The 25,045-nt window shown below is 34.2% G+C and overlaps 7 protein-coding genes across 7 annotated transcripts; 5 read left to right on the top strand and 2 right to left on the bottom strand.

Annotated features, from left to right (window-relative positions):
• Window positions 1–46: 46 nt before the first annotated feature.
• Window positions 47–1,175, top strand: PHYBLDRAFT_178963 (hypothetical protein; the record flags this gene model as incomplete). Its single annotated transcript, XM_018438068.1, has 1 exon — window positions 47–1,175. One exon carries the CDS (start codon window positions 47–49, stop codon window positions 944–946), a length of 900 nt encoding a protein of 299 aa, XP_018297135.1. The 3' UTR covers window positions 947–1,175.
• A 767-nt stretch (window positions 1,176–1,942) lies between these two features.
• Window positions 1,943–2,560, bottom strand: PHYBLDRAFT_58144 (hypothetical protein; the record flags this gene model as incomplete). Its single annotated transcript, XM_018440272.1, has 1 exon — window positions 1,943–2,560. The coding sequence occupies one exon, from the start codon at window positions 2,558–2,560 to the stop codon at window positions 1,943–1,945; it is 618 nt and encodes a 205-aa protein (XP_018297134.1).
• Window positions 2,561–4,307: 1,747 nt separating this feature from the next.
• PHYBLDRAFT_106384 (Zn(2)-C6 fungal-specific transcription factor) lies at window positions 4,308–6,308 on the top strand (the record flags this gene model as incomplete). The annotated part of the gene is made up of 6 exons (XM_018427946.1): window positions 4,308–4,350; window positions 4,601–4,796; window positions 5,161–5,463; window positions 5,582–5,714; window positions 5,794–5,919; window positions 6,060–6,308. Coding segments are annotated over 6 exons (1,050 nt in total), but the record flags the coding sequence as incomplete, so codon positions are not given.
• Window positions 6,309–10,728: 4,420 nt separating this feature from the next.
• On the top strand, window positions 10,729–14,106 carry PHYBLDRAFT_178961 (hypothetical protein). Its single transcript, XM_018438067.1, has 14 exons — window positions 10,729–10,828; window positions 11,044–11,114; window positions 11,197–11,400; window positions 11,592–11,780; window positions 11,944–12,087; window positions 12,221–12,357; window positions 12,526–12,565; window positions 12,642–12,711; window positions 12,789–12,849; window positions 12,941–13,046; window positions 13,128–13,196; window positions 13,280–13,382; window positions 13,470–13,556; window positions 13,628–14,106. The coding sequence occupies exons 1-14, from the start codon at window positions 10,778–10,780 to the stop codon at window positions 13,679–13,681; spliced, it is 1,386 nt and encodes a 461-aa protein (XP_018297132.1). The 5' UTR covers window positions 10,729–10,777; the 3' UTR covers window positions 13,682–14,106.
• A 48-nt stretch (window positions 14,107–14,154) lies between these two features.
• PHYBLDRAFT_58140 (hypothetical protein) lies at window positions 14,155–15,231 on the bottom strand (the record flags this gene model as incomplete). Its single annotated transcript, XM_018440271.1, has 2 exons — window positions 14,155–14,320; window positions 15,059–15,231. The coding sequence occupies 2 exons, from the start codon at window positions 15,229–15,231 to the stop codon at window positions 14,155–14,157; spliced, it is 339 nt and encodes a 112-aa protein (XP_018297131.1).
• Window positions 15,232–16,637: 1,406 nt separating this feature from the next.
• Window positions 16,638–18,022, top strand: PHYBLDRAFT_100582 (hypothetical protein; the record flags this gene model as incomplete). The annotated part of the gene is made up of 6 exons (XM_018427594.1): window positions 16,638–16,829; window positions 17,041–17,373; window positions 17,451–17,478; window positions 17,593–17,683; window positions 17,800–17,883; window positions 17,959–18,022. Coding segments are annotated over 6 exons (792 nt in total), but the record flags the coding sequence as incomplete, so codon positions are not given.
• Window positions 18,023–21,851: 3,829 nt separating this feature from the next.
• Window positions 21,852–23,045, top strand: PHYBLDRAFT_157154 (hypothetical protein). Its single transcript, XM_018433576.1, has 4 exons — window positions 21,852–22,087; window positions 22,270–22,453; window positions 22,607–22,677; window positions 22,803–23,045. Exons 1-3 carry the CDS (start codon window positions 21,885–21,887, stop codon window positions 22,649–22,651), a joined length of 432 nt encoding a protein of 143 aa, XP_018297129.1. The 5' UTR covers window positions 21,852–21,884; the 3' UTR covers window positions 22,652–22,677; window positions 22,803–23,045.
• Window positions 23,046–25,045: the final 2,000 nt, after the last annotated feature.

The raw sequence follows: 25,045 nt of genomic DNA, 5'->3' as shown, positions 1-25,045 counted from the left end.
TTTTGGTTTTTTCCCACTCTTTTACGTTTACTTTTTTTTATCCAACATGTCACATCATAACTTGTTAACCATGACTTTACCGTTGGAATATATACCTGGTTGTGACAAAATGAGTCGAATGGTGCTCAAACACCAGGATGTTGTCGATCTTATCACCAAGGAATTACTAAATTCCCCAAATGGTACTTACACTCTGGCTGATGGCGATTGGAACAATTTAAGATGTGATGTTCTCTATATGTCCAAACTACCTTTGTCATTCCCACCAGTGCTGATCGAAGTTCAAAATACCATCAATAATCTGTTCCTCCAACGTTTGGTTTCCTATTCGTTGACCGTTGTCAAAACTTATCACGCTCTCCCAGTGGTATTGGTATTAGGTGCCAAAAAAATTTCTCCAGTTAGCCTGATTTTGGATTTTAACAAGCAATCCGAGCAAAAGCCATGGTTATTGACGATCCCTTCTTTGATTTGGGCAAGAAGATGCTTAATAATATCCAAAGAAACCATTCCCGACAGTATTTATTACACAAATCCCTTGAACCCCCTGCTTGGTCTGTCACTCTTCCTGTTGGAGCAACAGCCGTCTTTGCATCGTCATACTTATTCTGAAGACCCGACTATTATCCTTCTTTATCAAATCGCGTTCGCGCAATTATACCCTCAGGAAACATACCAACAAAATTTTCAGTCGGCTGTGGAAACGATATGCTCAACGAACAAACGCTTATTTGAAAGTATTCTTGATAAAGTTAACTCAAAGGAACCACTCAACAAGATTCGACGAATTTGTGAAAAAGGTATACATTACAATGATGAAGTAAAGGCCAGAATCGTGGATGATTCAGCATCCTCACAGTCTTCGGATGAACTGGATTTCCCTGAACCTTTACCCATGGGACCACAATCAAAGCGAACACATACAATGGTGGACGAAGACATTTAATTCGTTGAATCATTCAAAAAACAACAAAATGGCCGTATGAACTGGGAGTCTTGCTTAAAAGCGGGTCATTGTCGCGAACTCCTTGTCGCATACACTACTCCGGAAAGCTTACGAGTCACGTATGCTATGATTTCAAAAAAAAAGACAACAAATAATTCTGTATTCTTCTTTTAACATGCTCATATTGAGTCAAAATAATCAATACGTTCACTGTTCCTTGTACATCTTCATCTATAACTAAGGTGCCGCGTCTTGTTCATATTCTATGTCATCTCGACCATATGCATACACATTTTTGTTTGTAAGGAGCCGTAGCTCAGATTTATTGTGGTTTCTTGTCAGCAAGAAAAAAAAAGTCGCTGCATTTGTTTGGGTTTTTTAAGTTTTTAAATTGTTTTAAACTATTTTGTGTTTTTTGCAAGGAGTAAATATACGTGGCTAAGCCAGGAGGTCAATATCAATTTCGGCTTGGAAGCGTGAGACAAGAAGAGAAACAGAAGAGATGAGAGTGTCATGGTGGAAAGGTTTATCGTTAAATACGGAAGCCCAGTCATATTCATACACAAGTTCAAACATCATTATTAATAAATGAAAATAAAGAACAGTCAAATCATTACACTCTCGAGATTTTTTTTTACACTTACGCTTACACTTACGCTTACACTTACGGTTTGACTTACGCTTACACTTACGTTTTGACTTACGGTTTAACTTACGGTTTGACTTACGCTTACACTTACGGTTTGACTTACGGTTTGACTTACGTTTTGACTTATGGTTTAACTTACGGTTTGACTTACGCTTACACTTACGGTTTGACTTACGGTTTGACTTACGTTTTGACTTATGGTTTAACTTACGGTTTGACTTACGCTTACACTTACGCTTACACTTACGGTTTGACTTACGGTTTGACTTACGGTTTGACTTACGCTTACGCTTACACTTACTCTCAAGATTTTTTTTTACATTGATTTTGGGAGCGTCCTGTGATTATTACATGGGCTCTCTATTTCGACATTTATCCCAACACATGTAAGAATGTGAAACGAAGCCTCTGAAATGACTTTTCTCCACATCTTTGCAGGCTTCAGTAATTATTTTTGATAAGGTGTCTTCCTGCAAAACATTATGGTGCTTTACCCTACTCTTTGCCACGACCCAGAATTGTACAATTGGTTTAAGCTCGGGAGAGTAGATAAGATACACACATTTATACCCTCGATACTTAATGTACTTTTTTATGTTTTTATGCGTGTGAATAGGTGCATTATCCATCACTACATAGTGACCTTTCATATGTGGATGTTTGTCCATTTCATCAAGCGTAATTTTTAAGAAACTGATGCAGTGACCCGTTACAGTTCCTGAGCTTATGTATCCTTCAGCCTTTCTCTTCTTGACAAGCCTGGGGTTCCTTACGCCGACTGTTATCAAAGCTGCGGCAGAGATAGCACCCAATATAGACGTTGTGTTGCTTTCGTAGTTGGTCTGATAACAATAGCGCGAATGCCTTTTCTGGACCAAGCTCTTGAACATTTCATATTTATGACAATAGCAGACTTGCCAAGAAACACGCAATTCGTCAGGAAATTCATGTCTGTATTTTCCCATTTGCCAGCCTAATTGTATCGTTCCTCAATCTTTTCCGGACTGTTTCGTTCAATAGAGTGGAAATCTGCTTTCTTCAACGAAAGGTTACATTCACTTCTCATAAAGTTATAAACAATGCTACGAGAAACTTTGATAATGGAATTGGCTCAATAAATGCTCAGTCACTTCGACAACAGAAGCAGATGGATTAGTATCAACGAAGTTGATAACAGTCATTTTATGATCTTCGGTCAAGATACATATTTGGCCTATTTTTTTTGTATTGTTAAAAATGCTCTCAGGGCACATGTAATACTGAGAGGGAATTTAAGGTCTAATCGATTAGACACTCCGTGAGCACCTACTGTTGTTGCGACGGATTTTGAAATTAGAAAAAAAATAAAATCATAGCAACAAAAGAAGACAATTAGTGTAGAACTAAAGACATTAGTAGAGAACTAAGAGATTGAGTGAACCTTAGAAAATAATAAAACAATGATGTAAAAAATAGGATAGAAACAATATAAAAGCAAAGGCAAATAACATGAAATAAAGACCATATTACACCTTGATTCTCAAATTCTATGCAATTGTTTCTATCCCAAAACCCTTATAATCACACTCTCATCGAACACCTGGTTAGTCCTAATTGAATCTCCACTAGTGTAACAAAAAGGCTAACCAGCGCGTTCACACTACTAAATCTCGCTCCTTTTATAGAATATTTAATCGACGACATTTTTTTAAGCTGACGAGTCTTTGTCTACTTTTTTTGAAGTCTTAAAGCACTTAATTATTTACATCATCTGCATATTTCTCTTATTTTTTAGGCATCTCTGATAGAGCAAAGATTATTCTTACAAAAATCAGTAGTAAATGTTTTTTGAAGCCTTTGAACTGACTATTATTGCTGTTATTCGTGTTTGTAAATAGATAGAAAAATAAAAGTTTATTAGGGGACATTCTAGTAAAATACAAATATTCTGTGCAACTAACCTCGCGTGACTGTTATTTTCAATTTCAGAAGTTACTATAAACAGTAAAGAAAATTAAGGCGGTCGACCGTTAAAAATCGGTCGACTACAACTATGTGAACGCCTACTCAGTATACAGCTGTAACTCATACCGAGCCGTATTAGGAATTGATCAGTTCTTTTAAATCAGGTGCACCTAGCTCTTATACACAGATAGAGCAAAAGTATTAAATCCAAATAAAGGCCAAAAAATGACTGGTCTTTTGTGTGTGTATATATATATATATCGAACTCAAATAAGAATATTAATAATAACAATTCATATCTTCTTCTTCTTCTTAAATTAACAACCTTTTCGAGGGTGGGAGGTTATCTTTTCCCCCTTAAAACAGCAGCAATAAGAATAGTAGTAATTGTAGTAGCCAAGAAAACAATAGCTGTGATATCGTTTTCTTCTTCTTTTTCTTCTTTTTTCTATTGCTATGAAAATAAAACCATCAAACAGCCACCTTTAACTTTCTTAGCAGCAACAGCAATAAGAGAAGAAGACAATAAAGATCAAAAACATTACCACAATGGAAACAGTCAGACCAAGAGAAAACCAGACTCAAACAACCGTCCCTGACGATACCAAGAGTGTCGGTCCGGACGGTAAAAAGAAAAGAACAGGACCAAAACGACGCAAAGTGACTCATGGTAATAACAGTAATAGCAACAGCAAGATTAGAAAGGTTAAATCACCAATACATTAAAGACAATGCTAATAAGACCAATGCCATTATTTATTTTCTGTAGCATGTGTATATTGTCGTAGATCGCACATGACATGTGATGATGGTAACTATCACCATTTTGAAGATGGTCTTCCTTTGCTATCTGTCTCTCTCTCTATCTCCCTATCTCTCTTTTTTATAGTATCGTATATAATTACATATAATTAGTTATTCTGGTTTAGTGTTTTCTTTACGTGTATGAAGTGATATGATAATCTTTGCCTAATTATGTTCAATATGTATATAAATAATAATAATGATAATAGTAATAATAAATGTATATACATGTATATTTATATGAAATGATAATAAAGGGCGGCCGTGTCAACGCTGTATTAAGCGAAGCATTGGACATATGTGCCATGATGAACCAAAAGAATCTGCCTCTTCTTCTGGATCTACTACCAATAGTGCTGCTCCAAAAGGCAGTCGAGAATCGTCTATTACGAGCGATTCAGATTACAAATCTTCTGTCAAGAGAGTGATTCCCCCAACAAAGTACCAAAGCAAGTATATCATACACTATACACTCTAACAACAACAACAACAACAACAAAAATACAGCTAGATATATATACGTCAAATAAACTAATTGTTATTATTATTCTTACTTTGTAAAACTCATGATTATAATAATAATAATCATTTTCCGTAGATCATGGATCTGCCAGTAATCTTGGTGGTCTACCTCTTCAATTTTTTGGTCAAGTAGGAACTGGACAATTGACATTTGCAAGTGAACACATGGGAAATGAGATTTCTGTTATAAGGTAAATACTACAGCAAAAAAATGTATTAAAGGCAATTAATCAATCAATCAATCAATCCTTTATCTATTATCAATATTTTATTGACCTTTTTTCTTTCTTTCCAGTGATTTTTTGGATTCTATGGGAAATGTCAACCTTTTACTCGGAAACCAGCATAACAACAGCAATGTCAACAGTAGTAGCAATAGCAGTAGAGGAGGAGGAGGAAGAGGAGGAGGAACACCTGTGACAGAATCACCGATTGTCAATACAACTGAAAAGTTCTTTTTGACAGCTGCTGATCCCTCTGACGGTCGATTGGAAGATAGACTGACAGAAGTCATCAATGCCAAATATGAAGCTGGTTTCTTGAAACCATACAACTATGTAAATGGATATGCACGGCTTCAAAAGTATATGGACCGACAGTAAGTACAGGAATTATATATATACATATATACATAAAAGAAAAAATAAGATTATTATTATTATTTTTGGCTTGTTTAATAAACATATATATGTATGTATATATAATAGCGCACACAGTATGTCAGCTTCAAGCAGGCAACGCATTTTGAATGTTATGGGTACATTTCGCCCGGCATTTAGATCCGTAGCCCAATCATTAACAGACATCGACTTGATTCTTGTGGAAGAAGCCTTTGAAAGACTTTTGTTGGTAATATATACAGACATATATATATATATACAAAAATTAATCAATATTTTTTGGTTTGTTTTGGTTTGTTTTGTTTAAGGATTATGATCGCGTGTTTAGCTCAATGGGTATTCCTGCATGTTTGTGGCGTCGTACTGGTGAGATCTACAAAGGAAACAAGGAATTTGCATCCCTCGTAAATGTTCCCATGGAGACCCTACGCGAGGTATATATAAATATAGATATGTAGAATTATAATCATTATCATGAGGAGTAGGAGGAGTAGGAGGGGCGGTATGTTTAATATAACTATTAGTTTCTAACTGCATTCTTTGTTTTGTTTGTGCGTGTGTATAATATATAAAGGGGCGTCTTTGTATCTATGAATTAATGGCAGAGGAATCGTCTGTTAATTATTGGGAGAAATATGGAAATATTGCATTCGACCCCGGCCAAAAGGCTGTATTGACCTCTTGCTTGTTGAGGAATCCGGACCGAGAAGAAACCAGTGTCATATCTTGTTGTTTCTCATTTACGATCCGCAGAGACAAATACAATATACCGGTAAGTATTACACATTTACAATATTTTTTGTTTGTTTGTTTGTTTGTTTGAAATCTGAAGAAGAAGAAGAAGAAGAAGAAGAAAAAAAAACATGTATTGATCGGTACTTTGGATCTACAAAATTACTCTATAGACTGTAATTGTAGGTAACTTCTTACCTGTTCAACTCCAGTAAAATAAAAATGAATATATATATATATATTTTAAAAGAAGGAAAGAGTAAATGTATGTGTATGTAAGTATGAATGCGCGTGTGCGTGTGAAACTGTACGTAAAGGTGAGAGAAATGGAGTGAATGAAAGAGAAGAGAGAAAAACGTAAAAAAGAGAATCCAATTTCCTAGATTATATTATTCTTCCAAAGTATAATATATATATATATATATGTATATGTATATAAGTATTTGTGTGTGTATGTATGTGTATGTGTACGTGTGCGCACGCGTGTGTGTGTGTGTGTGTTTGTGTATGTGTGTTTGTGTGTAAGTATGATTTATGTCTTTCTATACAATCCTAATGGCAAATCATCCTCATCTGGATGTACTTGTTCTTTTGGTGTTCGGTATTTTTTCGATTGACTTTCTGGAGGGGTTGGCATCTCATCATCACCAGAAGAATCACTTGAATTTCTATCATCCGATTCTTCATCTTGCGAATGGTGTTGACGATGTTGCTGCTGTTGCTGCTGTTGGCGTTGGTTTGGATTTAAGTAGTTGTCAGGTACAACAAACCCAGTTGACTCCTTGGACTGTACATGCATAAAGGTCTGAAGCGACCCAGAATCCTTGGGTCGCTGTTTAGGCTCTTTGCGTACCAACCTCTTCTTTTTTTTGCTTGCAACAAGCATTCTACGTGCTTTTAGTGCTTGTTCTGCTTCGTATGCTTCTTCATCCACAATATCATGCGGTTGCATCTCCTGTTGTTGGGCACTGATAATAGAAAGATACCAAAACATGAGATTGGAAATCAAGACCTGTTCTTTCAGTGGACGACGTGGGTTGGCGAGTTTGATATGCGAGAGACGATAGACGGCTCGTTCGATATGAATCGGGAGACGACTTTGATTGATTTTGTTGAGCTGGAAATCTTTGGGTGGTCGTCCCTGCTGGGTGGCAAAAGAGGCTGTGTCTGCACCAGCACCAGAAGAAGAAGAAGAGGCATGTTTAGATGTGGATTTTTTGGAAAATAAGGACGAGAGCCCAAATCTTTTGCTGGAGGCAACAACTTCAGCTGGAACTGGTGGTAGTGACAATGTAGATGCCGGTTTGTCATGCTCATAAGGATGGTTATTAGTAGATGTATTCAGGGGTTTAGTAGATTCGGTTGTTTTTGACTTCTTGGCCTTGTCGTCGGACCAGAATGCCCAAGACCAGGTGGATTTGCGCTCTCGAGTGGCGGCACTCTGGGTACGACTCATCTTGGACGATTCAGGAGATCCAACGGAGAATGCCTGCACTTCCGTAGCATTTTCATGTGCCAGAGAGCGTGGTTTTGTTGACGACAATGAGGATAATGATGAAGATGAAGATGTTGTGGATGTGGCTGTGTCTGTGGCTGTGGCTGTTGATGATGATGATGGCGGTGGTAATACTGGCTGTTGTAGCGGATGTGTAGAGGGAGTAAGATCAAGGGAACGAGAGTGCGAGTGCGAGTAAGTTGTTGTGGGCGGCTCGAATGAGACTGGCCTGTCCTGTAATATCACACCTTCATCCAGGGGTGCTTCCAGAAGTTCTGTTGGAGTGGTTGGATAGACAGGTTCGCTCCGGCGATAATTGTGCCACGGCTTTGGATGTTCCATGCGTGTGGGGGTAGAGAGGGAGAGAGAGGCGAGAGAGGAATTGCGTTGGAACCTTGTCCGAGCACCCCTTCGAAACAAAGGCCGGTCTGCTTTGGGCACCAGAACAGGTGAGTCGTCCAAAGAAGACGAATTCCGATCAAAGACAAGAAAGAGAGGTAATTCTATAAAATCAACATTGAGTTGGTTTTTTTAAAAGAAGAAGTAAAAAGAGAGTTAGGTTTCTGAGGAGAAAGATAGAAATATAGGAAAAGAGGGGTCTGTTATTCTTTTCTTTTTTTATTATTATCATTATTATCTGCTTTTGTTTTTGTGCATCTTTGTAAATATACACCCCTCCATCCCCCCCAATATTCTTGACAAGTCTTTACAATTATCTATGTATGTTATACTGAATTGTATTTTATTTTACCTGAAGTGCTTGGTAGCTGCAGACTCACACTTCGTCGCAATCTTACTCGTCTTTGCGCAGCTAAAAGTGTTTCTGCAGGTGACTGTTCGTCCAGTAGATCATGATCAGTCGATAATCGTGCATGACTTGACTGAGTGCGTGTCATCTTTTCCATCGAACCTTCCCCTTCGGTCTCGCCCTTGTCAAGATCTTCAAGTGCAGTAAAGGACATGGATAGAATAGATTTTCGACGCTTCATCTGTGACTGGGTCCTGTTTGCAAATCCATGGCCTTGGAGGTATTTCTCAAACTCTGCAGGTGCAATCTCTGGGTGTTGTGATGCTGGCACCCTATATATACATATAGTTATAAAACGATATATATATATAAAGATAGGCAGAGAAGGAATTAGTTGTTATTATTATTATTTTGCATTTTTCTTTGCGTTTTTTCTTTTAATATATATATATATATATGTGTGTGTGTGTGTATACGTATGCATGTATACATGTAAAGTATGTTATTTACCAGAATAAATGAGATGGATTGACAGTTTCGATGCTAATGACCTTTGTGCGTGTTTCGCCTACAATGTCGTCAAGGAGAGATTTCGAGAGAGAGAGGGCGCGTGTTAATCCAGCAGTTGTCATTGGACTCAGACGAGTATTTTCGTCGTCAGCATTGTCTTCTTCATCATTCTTTATGGTCTTTTGAGGCTCGGCTGTCAATGTGGTTGGTGATGTATCGAGGTGAAGGGATTTTCGGGCAGAATCGGTCGTGAGAGGGTTATCGGTGGGCTGATAAAACGATGTATAAGCAAGATCGAGGTCTTTTGAGAAAAATGCAAACGGGTCATCTTGGTCGTTCATGACTGAAAGTTAATAATAATGAAACAGCTGTTGAATAATGTAAGACTAGAAGGGAGAATAAAAATAATAATAAAATAAAATAAAGAAATTAAAAAGAAACAATATATAAAATATAAAATAAAAAGAAGTTTAATAAAAAGGAAATATAAGCGTGTGTTTGAATGTATGTAATAAAGAAGAATAAGGAAAATAAAGTAAGCTAAACTAAACTAAAAAGAAATAGAAACAAAAGCTGGAATCTGCTAATTCACAAAAGGATGAATAGATGTTCTGGATTCCCTTTTTTGTAATTGTCTTTTGTGAGCTTCTTTAAGAAAGAAAGAGAGGAAAAGAGAAAGAGAGGAAAAGAAGATATATGCTTATATATATATAAAGATATATTTATATACATATATAGATATATATTAGTGATGATGAATAGGGACCATAAGATCGACAATGAGGGCCAAAGCGTAAGAGTAATGAAAGAAAGGAGGTTTGGTTTTCATGGTTACCACTGATGGGTTGTCAGGGAGGCCGGACTGGGATTTATTATTATTTTCTCTCTTTCTCTCTCTTTTACTATTCAAACATAACATGCGGTGTCACCATCAAATATGGCTTGATTCGTCATGAAACTGTTACAGAAGACAAGGAAAATTGAAACTGATGAACATACACAAATATATAAATATATATTTCTAAAATTGACAGTTAAATCATTGGATTTCAAACGCACACATGTCATTTAACCAATCATAAATTAATTTGGTAACATATTTGAGGTATCGTTATTTTTCTTTTAAAAAAAAACCCTATATTATTGGAGAGATTTAGACTGTAATTACCTATATATATTCTTCCTAATGTGTGTACTAGCCTTTTTGAGAAGACAAGGCAGACAAGATCATCGCAAGTTTATATTTGTTGTTCTTTACGTATATATATTTATACTGGTAAGAGAAAATATTAGTTTTTTTTTGGACAAGTACGATAGAATTATTTTATCCAATAATATTGCATTTAAACACACGTTATTATTTATCTATCTTGAATAGTCTTTAAAGTATATAAATAATTATACACACAAGAATAACAGAAAAGAAAGGTAATGAATCAAATGAGATCAAATAGCTTATAATTTACTCGAGTTTCTTCACAACAAATTGATCTTAGTACAATTATTTTTTCGTCTTCTTTAAATAACACGCTTGAATTTAATGGATTAGCGTGGAATAAATATTTCTCTTAAAAGCCAATAAGATTCGCTCGGTTAAACGTAATCATTACTATATTGTTTTGGGGGTTGATGTTTTTTGGGCGACGTCAGACATTTGGCTTCCCTCTTTTTTTTTTTTTTTTTTTTTTACCTAAAACCCATATTGACATTCCAGCTCACCATTAAACCAAACCTCTTTATTTACCTTTGCTTCCTTCCCTTACTTTAATTGACACCTTTAAACACTTATTTTTTTTCTCTTTAAAAGATGGATATGGATGTTGAAGCAATGCTGGATGCTCCTTTCCAGGAAAATAAAGTGAGCCTCATTAACCATTGTATTTTTATTATTTTTATTATGTGCTAGTGAATTTATAAACTATATTGAACCAAAGCCAATCAAAAAAATCTCTCTCTCTCCTTGCCTCTCTATTTATAATTACCATTATCATTGCCTTTATCATTATATTTATATCTCTTTATGTTTTTTTCTTGAATTTCATTTATTTATTTTACTAATAAAACTACGACCAGACTGCACCTGTAGAGCCTGAACGCCATCATGAAGTTGTTGTAAAAGACGATCGCCACCGAGAAGAAAGAAGGTTTGAGAATATTCTTTTAGCTGACAACAAAATAAAAGGAATATAAATGATTTAAACAATTTCATTGTTGCACTCTTTAAAGATCTAGACGGTCATCACGTTCACCTTCTCGATCACACGGATCCCGCTCTAGACATAGCAGACGCCATCGCAGCCGTTCGCGTGAGTACCGTCGTTCAGGTTCGCGATCTACTAGCAGAGATAGACGTAGAAGGCCATCCAGAGAACGTAGAAGACGTAGTCCTAGTCCACGTATGCCACCAAGTCGTGGTTTTGACAGAAATCAGTATGTAAATTATTATTGTCATTATATATATATATATTATTTAAATTTTTCTTTTTTTGGGCAACAAACCATTTCTCCTTTTTCTTTCTTTTACAAAAGCGAGCAATAATATATAGATATATAGATATATATAAGATAGAAATATGCATAGAAATATCAGCTCTTATAAAATGTAATATTTTTATCAATAGACGTAGAAGAGGACGTGCCAGATCTCCTTCACCTCCACTGCCAGAAGAAGAAAGAGATAGACGTACAGTGTTTGTGACACAATTGGCACAACGTCTTAAATCTCGAGAACTTGAAGATTTTTTCACACAGGCAGGTCGGGTTCGTGATGCAAAGATCATTTTCGATCGACATTCTGGACGATCAAAAGGGTAAGTCAATTGATGAAAATTTGGTTTGATCTATAAAGTTTCTTGTTAGAAATATTGTTATTTTTATTATTTTCTTTAAAAAAGACAGCTATTTACTTTACTTTACTTTAATTTACTTTAATTTTTTCATTTATTCATTTATTTATTTATTGTAAATCTTTAGAGTTGGGTATGTCGAATTTTATGACGAGGACTCGGTTCAAAGTGCATTGGCAATGTCAGGCCAAAAACTTTTAGGTATTCCAGTCGTTGTCCAACTTACAGAAGCTGAAAAGAACCGTCTTGCTATGCAAGCAGCAAAGAACGCGTATGTGATCAGGTTATTTTTTTTGACAATTTTATTCTTATTTGGGGAGGATTATAGTTTCTATATCTCTGTGTGTGTTTGCATTAAAAACAGATATTTATTTATTTATTTATTTATTTTTTGGGTTGATTAGTCAGATGGCCGCACAAGATCAAGAATTGTTTTATCAACGTCTGTATGTGGGATCGATTCATTTTAGCCTCACTGAAGATGATATTCGCCAGATATTCGAACCCTTTGGTCCCCTTGATTTCGTTAATCTCCACAAAGGTTAGTGGCATGTTGATTAGAGAGATATAAGTAAAGAAAAAGAAAAGCTTATATTAAAGTTGATTAATTAATTAATAATTCAATCACTCATTTCAATCATTTCAATTATTTAATTAATCAATTAATCAATTACTTCTAATCTTATTTTATTATATACATATATAAAAGACCCTGAAACTGGCAAGTCAAAAGGTTATGCTTTTATTCAGTAAGTAAAATTAACTGGTGCTATCAAATTACAATACCATATGCTTATCTCTAATCTATGTATTGCTTTTCAATAGATACAAAAATGCCGAAGATTCAAAACAAGCCCTTGAAAAGATGAATGGCTTTGAATTGGCTGGAAGAAATGTAAGACTTGTCGCTATTGATCACAAAATGATGAAAAAAAATTAAGGTCAAAGTAAACTGATGTTGAAACTGTCTAGTTGAAAGTAGGATTGGTGACTGAAAAGACATCCGTGATGAGCTCCAGTCTAGACGACGATGGTAAGTTTAAAGTTTTAGCTTTCATTACTGTCGCTATTATTGGAGAAAAGGGTGTAAAATGTTTTATTAATTGTTTGATTTGATTAATTAGCTGGTCTCGCGCTCAATTCGCTATCACGTACAGAGTTGATGAAGAAACTGGCTGCTCGTCAGACAGATTTGATGGAAGAACTTGAACCCTCGACTCCTTTTATGCCGTGAGTAATACAAATAAGACAAACATGTCAATTTATTTCATTAACATCTATATAATTTACTACTATTACTATTTTCATCAGACCAAAGCCTATTATTCCAGTTAGTGCATCTCGTACAGTAATGTTGAACAATATGTTCAACCCTTCAGAGTAAGTTTCTTGGGCTGTTTAAGTGAATCGGTATATTGATTGAATTGGCTTTAATTTCTTTCTTTATTTGATGATTTTTTTAGAGAGAGTGAGCCAGATTGGATGCAGGATTTAGAAACTGATGTAAAAGATGAATGCTTGCACTTTGGGCAGGTTACCCACATCCATGTTAATGAAGACTCTTTGGTAAAAAAAAACACTAACAAAAATGGGGGTTTAATAGCAGGGCATCAGAATGTAAATATTTACTGATATGTGTACCGTTTTATGTAGGGAGAGATCTTTGTAAAGTTTGGTACAGTTGATGCTGCCGAGAGAGCTGTAAAGGCACTCAATGGTAGATGGTTTGGAGGAAGACAGGTAATTAGATATATAGCAAAAGAAAGATATGGTTGAAAGAAAAATAGTGATTTTGACATATTATTGTGTAGATCACGGCTGCATTTGTCTCAGAGGCTATCTATAATGCCAAATTTTCGCTCTAAAAAATATGAAAAAATGAAAGATGTGAATTACTAGGAAACTCTATTCACGTGAAATTCGACCAGAAAGCAAAAGCAAGAGCAAAAACAGAAGAAGAAGAAGAAGAAGAAGAAGAAGAAGAAGAAAAACACCAAAAACACTAAAAAGATCAAAAAGGACATCTCACGCTCACCATTACTGACAACATACAACCTCTCTTACATCACATCTCACCGGAAATATCTTCCTTTCCCACAAACACACAAACACACAAACACAACCTCCTTGGTCAACAAAAATGAAAGAGAAAGAGGAAAAAAAATAACAAGAAACGCTAGCTGGTGAAACTTGCGCAATGAAAGAGAGAATATGCTGATAAACGCTTCATTCTTTCTCAACATAGGTTTACAAGTTGCGATAATAAAAACTCTACCCCTCACTACACTCCAAAAAAATCACTTTGATTCATTATGGCCATAATTATCTTTATTTTCTATCATAGTTGCGTTTCCATCCAAGGAAGAAGTCTATTCATTCGTACGTTGGAATTGCCACACACTGTGGCTAAATCAGGTTCTATTCCTTTTTGGAACTCACAATAATGTACAATACTCTTAAAAATATTTTGTGAAAGCAGGTCAAACTCCAAAGAAATTGGCACGCTACAATACAATACAATACACTATACTACAATACACTACACTACACTGCACATAATCATATACATGTATTGTTACTTAAGCAAAAGAGAGAGAGAGAGAGACAAAGAGACAAAGAGACAAAGAAAAAGAAAAAGAACCCTCTGGTTATGTATGTAATAGCTTTGTATTTAGAATAAACATCTGTTGTATTTACTAAATGTGTACATGACAGCGTGAGTCTTTTTCTTTCTTTCTTTCTTTCTTTCTTCTTTATTTTTACTTTTAACTTTAGCTATTATAAAATGTGTATATTCTATCTGTTTGTAGTCAAAAAGCTATTAGCTTCAATAAGTAAATTAGCCTTGACTAAACCTGTATGGTGAGGATTCTAGTCAGATCAAGTAATTATAAACATGAGCTCAGAATTAACCTTTAAATATTCAAGCGTGATGTATTCAAAACTTATATATGTTTTTTAAATACGCGTTTCATTTTCTGTACTGAATAAGTAATGCTTATTCTGCGTCACGAATTTTACCTAAAATAAAATAAGAATAAATTCTGTAGCACTTTGAACCACTCTCATATACAGATCTATATACAGTGATATCTAATACACCAAAAAAAGAAAGAAAGAAAGAAAGAAAGAAAGAAAAGAAAAAGGTTTATACATCATGTGTATAGGTGTATAAAGTAACGCTTAGTAAAATCCAAAATTTATGTATAATTCTATCTTGTTTCTTTTTTATTCTTTTTTACTTTCTGGTGTTCTGAAAAACGATTGGCCGATGTCGTACACAAACTGTGCCAAGTTTATGTAGACGCCTGATTTCCATAAATGTCACTTTTAAAAGCAAAAACGATAAATCAGGAGCCAAGTATGGCGAAAGAATAACATGGCATTGAATTCCGATGAAATAAGGAAAATACATGACTGAAGTTAATAATCAATAGTGTGAAATGTCTAATAGATCAATACATGTATGCGTGTATGAATATATATATATATATATACATATATACATATAAAAATGCTTATGTACAAGTATTAAGAGAATTCAAAGCAAAGAAGTATAGACCTGAAGAGAGAGAGAGAGAGAGAGCTAAAGAAGCAGAGATAATGAGAGAAAGAAGAATGTAGTGTTCAGTTATCAAAGTACTACTTTAATACCTCCTTTTTTACCTTTTTTGTTCTTCTTGTTTTCTTTTCTCTTCTTCTTCTTCTTTTTTATCTATTTATTTTTATTTTTATTTTTATTTTTATTTTTATTTTTTACTATTACTATTACTATTACTATCGTTATTATTACTATCTGCTCTCTTACTTTGCTTTGCCTTTATACTCGTTACCTCTTTATAAATCTTTATTGAAACATTAAAATAGTAAAAGAAAAAGATACGCATTTCTTTCTCTTTTTATTATCAATATTGCGTGCATTTATACATATACATTTTTCTCGTTCTACGTACAGCCTTGCATATACGGACGCAATCACATACACAAAGAGAAAGAGATTCAATTCATCATGTCCGCACCATTCGACAATCAAGTCAACCTTAGAATGTTTGCAACATTAAGGCTTTCGGAAGAAGATTCAGCAATGTCGGATGATTCCCAAGTAACCTTGACTGAATCAAGATCCCCAGCATCCAGAACTCATTCACTTAGCTCTAGAAACCGTTCGCTCAGCTCTAGAAGTCTTTCACTTGGCTCTAGAAACAGTCTCCGTCGACTAAGGCCTCAGCGAAGCTACAACTCCGGACGCAACCTCCTTTCCAATACGTCTTCGACAATAACGACTCCAGAGCCAGTAATATTACCCAAAAAGATTGGTGTGTAAATTAAGAATATAATAGACGCACATTTATAGTATTTTTTTTAATATGTGAATTGATTTACATTGTATTATACGATACTTGCTTCAAGCTTTTTTAAATGATTATAATTATAATAATTATAATAACTATTTACTTAATCTATTTTATTTTATTCTATTTTTATTCTTTAGACTTTCTTAGGCGTTTACCATTCGAACTAGGAGCTTACATTGTGTCTCTTTTGGACTTCCAAAGCCTATTGGCCGTTTCATGTGTATCAAAGATCTGGCGCCAACACTACCTTTCAAAAGATCAATGGAGGTTTCGGATCTTGGAAAGAAACTGGAAACTAAAGGCTCCGTCTAGTCTCAATGTCGAGGAATACCAAGTGGACTGGTACTATTGGTTCAAACAACGGTACCAGCTCGAGACTCGTTGGCGGCTGGGTAAAGTTGCGGCTCACTATTTAGATGGTCACCTCCAAGGTGTGTACTGTGTCCAGTTTGATGACCAAAAGATCGTTACCGGTAGTCGAGACACTACGATCAAGATCTGGGATGCCCGGTCATACCAGTGTATCAGAACTCTTGCTGGCCACGAGGGCAGTGTGTTGTGCCTGAATTATGATGACCGGACGATGGTCTCGGGTTCATCCGATACAACTCTCATCGTGTGGAATTTACATAACCTGAAGAATATAATGAGACTTAGAGTAAGGTCTCTACTAATTATTAGCTTATAGTATTATAAACTATAGTACTACTACTCTAATATATATATACATATACATACAAAATAATATAGAAAACCAAGAATAATAAGAATAAGAGAAAACAAGAGAAAAAAGCTGTATTGAAAACAAAACAAAAAAAATATTAGTCTTTATTTTCTTATTTTATTTTTAATTTATTTATTTTTTGTAGGGTCATACAGCAGGCATTTCTGGAGTGTGCTTTGATGACCGATGTATAATCAGCAGTTCAAAGGACAATACGATACGGATATGGAATTTTGCGGATGGTGCGCCGATTAGAGTCATTACAGGACATTCAGGACCAGTGAATTCGATTCAACTGAAAGGAAATCATCTTGTATCTGTGTCCGGCGACGGTCTAATTAAACTGTGGAATATACTTAGTGGAAACTGTATAAGGATGTTTTCTGGACATACTGGAGGATTGACCTGTGTGCAATTTGATGGTCGAAGAATAGTGAGTGGAGCCAGCGATCACACAATCAAAGTATGGGATGCAGAGGTAAAATAAAATAAAATACATGATGTCTTGATATTTAAATACAATTAATACCAATTAATTTTATATTTATAATTTAGACTGGAAAATGCTTATTGACTTGTGAAGGTAAATAAGAAAGTAAAGAAACATATATATATATATATCTATTAGATATAAAAAAATATATATAGAGAGAAAAAACTGTAGATGATCTTATTGTTTCTTTGTTTTATTTAATAGGACACACAAATCTGGTACGATCTTTGCACGTACAAGATAATACAATTATAAGTGCTAGCTACGATGAGACCATGCGTGTGTGGGATCTAAGGTAAAGGAATAAAGATTTGAAACCAAGATTGATAAGAATTTTGGTAATTTCTGCTATTTATTTCTATTCTTTTTTGGAATGAATAAGTAACCCTGAATTTTCTACACGTTTAATAGGACGGGTGAATGTCTCTTATGTTATCAAAGTGGACACACAAGCTGGATCTTTGATGTCTATTTTGATCAAAAGAAGATTGTGAGGTAAAACAAGAAAAAAAAAGCGCAAAAAAAAAACGCCCTGTGTTCCATTAATGAGTACTGATCGATTATATGTAGTGTTAGTCAAGACAAGAGAATACTTGTAATGGATTTTTCAGAGGGATTAGACACACGCTTCTTTGCCTGATTAATTTGAAGTTTCTAGTGCTTAATTTTCTGCTCAGATAACTTGTATGATTATTTTATAGTAAATAGTAAATAGTAATAATAATAATAATAGTAATAATTTTAATAATAATTTTAATAATGATAATTTTAACAATTTTTACGATTTTTATGGTTTTTATGATGATAATCATAGTGATAGGAATGGAAAGAAGAAGAAAAACAAAGAATAATCATACACATGCCTTACACACCTTTAGCTTCATAAATGATTTCATTTTCAATACGACAACCACACTACACCACGCAAAAACCAACCAAAACAATCCCTTTTTTTTTTATACTTTTTTTTGTGGTGTAACCATTTTGATTTTGATTTTACAGCTTGTACTAAATAATTGTCTTGTCCGACAAACCTTATTTAGTCTGTACCCTTTACTTGGACCCATGAAGTCAACCCAATAAAAAAAGCTCCTAAAGACCAAGAGAACAAGAGAACAAAAGGCAAACAAAGGGGGGTTAGGTTAGCATGGCAACAAATAAAGCTTGAAAATCTCTATATTGCCACTCCATATTTTTATATATATTATATATATTTTTGCAGATCCAATGCATAGGGTGGTTACCAAAAATACATATATACACACATATATATATAGATATAGATATGTATATATACTATATATATACTATATATATATATATATAAAATGAAATAAAATATTTAGACTTGACTTGCTCTTTATTTTGTATTTTATTCCATTTTTTATGTATATCATTATTAACTCTCTCTCTCTCACAGAAAACATGCTGCTTATAATACACGCCTGTAGTCTGAATACGCAGAACTATGCGATACAATACAATATCCGATATCCACCTCACCAACAGATGACGGGCCTAGACCCTCCCCAAAAAAATATTATTATTATCGATGAGATGCGGAGCCTTTTGTGGCTGTGAGACGATGCCGTGGCTCAAGTTTTGGTTGGCCCACTTGTAAAGCGCATGTTGATGTTGAACAACAAGTATGTCTGTGCATTTTTGTGCGACAAGAAACAATGTGCGTTATCCATTGCGCTCACATTTCTACAAGAGCCATATTTATTAGCCAGGAATGGAGAATGGGAAGCTCCCAAAATATTAGATTAGCTTGTTCTTCTTTTTCCCTTTTTTTTGTATGTGTATTTTGTTTAGTACAATAGTGTGTAAACAGCATGGAACATGGGTTGAGTTTTTTTTTTCTTTTTTTTCCCTTTTTCCTTTTTCCTTTCTCCTTTTTTCTTTTACCCATGAACTTAGAGTATTCAACAATTCAGGCGAAATTTGTTATGAAACTTTGTAATTATTATTGTTATTGTTGTTATTAACAAAATGTACTATTTACTAAGCTTAACAGTAGCAATAGTTATTTTCATAATATTTTACATGTAATATTTCTTGTGAATGTATTGGCTGGTGGAACAATTTATATAGGCCCAATAAAAAATAAAAAAATAAAAAATAAGAAAAGGAAAAGGAAAAGGAAAGAGTTTTTTTTTTGTAAATCCATGGAGATTATTGCTGTTCAAAAAAAATTATTATTAAAATAAAATAAAATAAAATCCTAAATTGAAGCGGTCTGTGGCCGTCCATTTTGAAGTCTGTGGTTATAAATTATAGTTGGGTACATAAATTTCGTTGTAAATCAATCAGTCAATCAATCAATCAAAAAGAGAAAGAAAAAGAAGATTATTCTGACCAATGTAGATTCTTGTTCGATACAACCAATAAAGATTGGCTATTTATGTCGCGTTAGAAAACTAGCCCAGAGATCGAGTAAAAGATGTTGGTGTATCCTGTTACCCTGGTCACACTGACCACATGCCGTGTAAACGATTAGAATTTTATTATTTATTTTATTTTATTTTATTTTATTATTATATATATTATTACTTTTTTAAACTCTCTGGGAAAATTTTGCTCAATTCATTCCTCCTTTTACTTGTTTCTCCTTCATTTTCCAGAGTAAGTAGCTCCAAAGAAGTACTTTGCCTTGCCTTGCTCCATTAAACAATTCCTCTCACTACTTCTTCTGCTTCTTTCTTAGCCATGAATAGCCTTGGGCATACTAATTACCAAGACCTTCAGTTGTCCAAAGTCTTACCATTCATTAATACTCTCAATTACCTACCACCAGCCCACGCGCGTTCAGATGAACACACCACAATCGACAATTCTTACCAGAAATATCCACCCTTTACACCTCAGGCTCAGACCACCCTTCCAATAACGAACCAACTACCACTATACACTTACCTGAATGATTATGAATTAAACCCCCAGAAACACCACATCAGTCTTGACTACCTATACGCAAACACTCATACATTATCCATGAATAATTCGGTTGAAAGTAAACCAATACCCAATGAACACAATCAAACAGGTAATAAAAAAAATTATTAATTGAAGATTAAGATTATTATTATCGTCATTTAGCAAATATATATGTACGTATGTATGTATGTATGTATATATATATATATATATATTGTTTGTTTGTTTTTTTCTTTGCTGTTATCTTCTGTTGTTGTTGTTGTTGTTGTTGTGAATATTTGAAACACTTTTCTTCTTTTTCTTTTCAAAATAAATATTTTCATATTCATATTCAAGGTCATAGTCATATTCACATTCACATTCACATTCGTATTCATACTTACTATCCTTATTATTTCTTATTTGTATTTCAATTCTTAAACATACACATACATATACACATACACATACATATACATATACATATACATATATTTATATTTATACACAATACCCTTGTTTTGTGCACATTATTCTAAGATGTTCTTTCAGATGCTCATCCCTTAATTGTCATGCCTCAAGATGGCCCAGGTACTCCAATACCAATTATCGCCGCAAGCCAGTTGGTCCCTACCTATGCTCAGTTTTGTCCCGTTACTGACACACCAGACATATACCCACCTCAGTTTTCCCAAAGCAAGATTCAGGCTGCGTTTAATTATACAGATCCTACACCCTGTGATTCTCAATGTGTGTATCAAAGTATGTACGACACCAGCGGAACAGGGGCGGAAACAGAGACGTCTTTCTACCAGCTTAACTGTGAGCAGCGAACTACTCCGTGTCTGGACTACACCACAAGCGAATTAGGCTCACTGTCGCCAGATCTTTGCGTAGTTTCTACCGGAAAAAGACGCCTCACATGGCAACAGAGTATCGTAACATCACAGTCTAATCTTCCTTGCCCTGAAAATGACTATCAGACCACAAGACCCCTTGGGGTTTCGACATCATTGTCATTATTACAAGATCCTCTAGCCCAGAAAGATCAAGAACAAATCACAGGCATGTTCTCAAATCGAAAGCAGTCATTGGCTGCTAATGACTCGTGGTCTTACACTACGCAGAATATCACAGAAGCGGCAATATTTCCGCTGCAACAAGAACATCACAAGCAGAACCAGCATCAAAATCAGCATCAAAATCAGCATCAAAATCAGCATCAACATCAGCATCAGAATCAGAATCAGAATCAGAATCAGAATCAAAATCAAAATCAGAATTATAATCACAATCACAATCACAATCACAATAATCATAAGCACACACACACACACAAGCATAATAATCTCAATCAGGAAAACCCTTTGTCACTAGGGCAACCAGGTTCTCCTGGTTTAGATGAGTTTGTGGACTCTTCGAAAAATAATGTGCCATTAGTATCATCTCTGTGGGATAACCAAAACAGTGGAATAGCACAAGGGTGCTTGGACCCGGCAGAAAATTCGAATCGCAAGGCCAATGTCTATCAGTCGCGGGTACTCTCTCCGGCCAATAGTAAAAACAGCAATAAATCTGCAATGGCCAGTCCATCATATACTACCGCACCAACCACCTTAACCCGAGATCTCTATTCGTCCAGTACTCCGCGGCAACAGAGTACCCGTTACAAAGGTGACAGCTACAAACCAGAGTGGGTGCGGTACGCTGGGCATATGAAAGAAGGATATTGTGACCTGTGCAAACCCGGAAAGTGGTTACAGCTTAAGAACAGCGCGTACTGGTTAGTTAATGAAAACAGCAATAAAAAAAACAACAACAACAAAAAAAAAAGAAAAGAAAAGAAAAAGACTAAAATCAGAATTTTCTTCACTGCTATTATTATTTCTATATTCTAACTAATCTAACAATTTTGATAATTATTATAATTATAATTATTATTATTTATTATTATCACTATACTAGGTATCATAAACAATTTCTTCATGGCATTTCTTCGGTTTCACGAAAGCCATTTATCGAACCACTCAAGCAAAGAAGAGGCGTTAATGGAATGATTGAAGGTTTATGCCACCAGTGTTACTCCTATGTTCCGATCTCTAGCCGAAAAAGAAAAAACCATCTATTGTGGTACAGGCACGCACACAAGGTAAGCACGATGTTTCCACATTGTTGGCATTATTGAAATTAGATACAGTTATACACACATAATATATATATATACATCTATATATATATAGTTTGCTTCTCAAAGCAAATAAGAAAAATACTAATATTGTATATACCTGTGTGCTTTAACTAGTGTCACGTCTACACAAAAACATCAAGCAGTACCTTTGAGAAATAAGCTTTATTTCACTAAAGGGAGCTAAAGTATGTTTAAGAGCTAAAAGACGCGAATTCTAAAAGATTACTACTAATACTAATACCAATAATATTATTCTTATTTTCTCTCTATTTTATATACATATATCTATTTATCTAAAAAAAATATTTAGTGTTTTCTCTACCCCTCCGTTCCTTCATGTCCTGTTTCTTTTCCTTTCTTTCTATACAAACTATCTAATCAAAACAAGTATATACTACTCTTGTGATGTGAAAATTATGAACATTATTCTTCTTCTTTTATTTATCTTGTGATGTACAAGCTAATATGTTGATTTTCTACTTTAATACTTTACTTTATTTTACTTTATTTTTTACTCTATTTTAATACCAAAAAAGAAACCAATACTGATACCAATACTAATACTAATAGTACGGTTTTTATTTTATTTTATTTTTTTTATTTTTCACTATTTTGGCTTGTACACTAAAATATGCCAATGTCGGTATGATAGTATATTCTCCTTTTGTATGTTTATTTCATGTGAAACTATGCTCTTTGATTTTCCCTCCTTTTTATACCTTTACAAAATAACGAAATGTCCAGACCTTAAATAAAGAGAAATAAACATTTAACCTTTTTATTATTATTATATATCTGTATATATATATTCTGGATGGTCCGTGTATTTTATATAAGCTCCTAGACCGCATAAGAGTATATTATAATTACAATTATAATTACAATTATATAAAAATATAATCGCGTCTTTATATTATTAATAGTATATTATCCTTAATTAATCTGCGAATAAAAATAATAATTTTTGCGAGATTGAAATGCTTATACGTTTATACGTTTATACGTTTATACGTTTATACGTTCATTCGGATATACGGCTATACCTATACTATCTGTATGTGTATTGAGGATAGTAAATACATATATATCTATATATCTATTTTCTGTGTATATAAAAGGTTATTCCAGGCATTTCTGGAAGTATCGAGGGACCCTAACTTTTCAGTGATCAATGCGGAATAAGAGATTAGGTTTTATTTTGATGTTATTATTTCCAAGAAAGATAATGTCTGTGGCTGCTACACACATATATTTAGATATACATATTTCTATTTCCCTCCCTTTCTCTCTTTCGTTCCATGTATTTGTGTTTACTCGGAATATTCTGGGTTCCTTGCCGCGCTACACATATGTATTACTCTTACACTCACAAACTCTCACACTTACTCCTTCACACGTGTATATATGTATATATATTCTTTACAAAAATTCGATATTCTTTTTAGTCTAATACAAATATATATATAATAATAACAACAACAACAACAATAATAATAATAATAATAATAATAATAATAATAATAATAACAATATTTATCGGGTGAGAGTTAAAAAGCATGTAGTATTTCTATCACAGGGCTACTACACAATTAAGAATACGGAAAGAACGAGAAGAAAGATGGAGAAAAAGGAAAGTCAACTGGGTTGGTACCAAGACACAATTACATAATCTTTAAGTTACCTGTACGCTTTCTATACAGCCCACGTCTAGGTCTCTGTAACCGTGGACGTGCTTCATCCCAAGGTCCATGGATCTCACTAAAATAACAACAAATTAATTTTTGAAACGTTGGAGTTATAATAATAATTATTCAATCTTTTTAGCTTTTTCTTTCAGTATTTTTTTTCTTTTTTTAAAAAAAAATACGTACTTTTTATATTTTTGTATAAAAATAAGCCAGTAGGGGCAGATAAAGGTAAGGAAGCAAAACCCAAGTATGTAAAGAGAAACCACCGCTTTTGATATGTGAGAAAACATCACGATGCACATAAGAAGCATCACAACCGTTAAAACCGTTTGGATATTCGAATTTAACTCCTAAACACACAAACCAAAATATTGGAAAAACGATATAAAATAATAATAATAATAAATAAATAAATAAAATCATTGATACCAGAACACCCCCCTCCCCCCCCAAAAAAAAAGAGAAAAAAAAGAAGAAAAAAAGAACTTCAATACACATGTGTATACATCATGTCCCAATGTGAGTACAAGAAGCACTAACCTGCAAGTGTCTACGGAATATAGGAAACAAAGCAAACCATTGGACCGCGAAAGACAGGAGTCCAAACACATCCAGATTTGTATCCAGTCGAGAGGCCAGCAAGACAGAGGCAAATATAGCCGCATTTGTGGAGAGGGATCCAAGAATCCTTTGTAATATGTATGTCAAATTTCCAGAAATATTTGTCAGTTATATATACATATACATATACATATACATATACATATACATACACATATACATATACATATACATATACATATACATATACATATACATATACATATACATATACATATACATATACATATACATATACATATAC

Source organism: Phycomyces blakesleeanus, assembly GCF_001638985.1.
Source record: "Phycomyces blakesleeanus NRRL 1555(-) unplaced genomic scaffold PHYBLscaffold_2, whole genome shotgun sequence".
Classification (NCBI taxonomy): domain Eukaryota; kingdom Fungi; phylum Mucoromycota; class Mucoromycetes; order Mucorales; family Phycomycetaceae; genus Phycomyces; species Phycomyces blakesleeanus.
The sequence above is the reverse complement of the archived record's forward strand: the minus strand, read 5'-3'. Positions and strand labels throughout refer to the sequence as shown.

Excerpts from the sequence above, each read along its gene's own strand:
- PHYBLDRAFT_157154 (XM_018433576.1), top strand. The coding sequence starts at position 21,885 with ATGGCCAGTCCATCATATACTACCGCACCAACCACCTTAACCCGAGAT. Across the intron at positions 22,088-22,269 it reads CTTAAGAACAGCGCGTACTG|GTATCATAAACAATTTCTTC; the intron begins GTTAGTTAATGA and ends TCACTATACTAG. Across the intron at positions 22,454-22,606 it reads GGTACAGGCACGCACACAAG|TGTCACGTCTACACAAAAAC; the intron begins GTAAGCACGATG and ends TGCTTTAACTAG.
- PHYBLDRAFT_178961 (XM_018438067.1), top strand. The coding sequence starts at position 10,778 with ATGGATATGGATGTTGAAGCAATGCTGGATGCTCCTTTCCAGGAAAAT. Across the intron at positions 12,712-12,788 it reads TTGAATTGGCTGGAAGAAAT|TTGAAAGTAGGATTGGTGAC; the intron begins GTAAGACTTGTC and ends GAAACTGTCTAG. Across the intron at positions 13,047-13,127 it reads CCCTCGACTCCTTTTATGCC|ACCAAAGCCTATTATTCCAG; the intron begins GTGAGTAATACA and ends TATTTTCATCAG.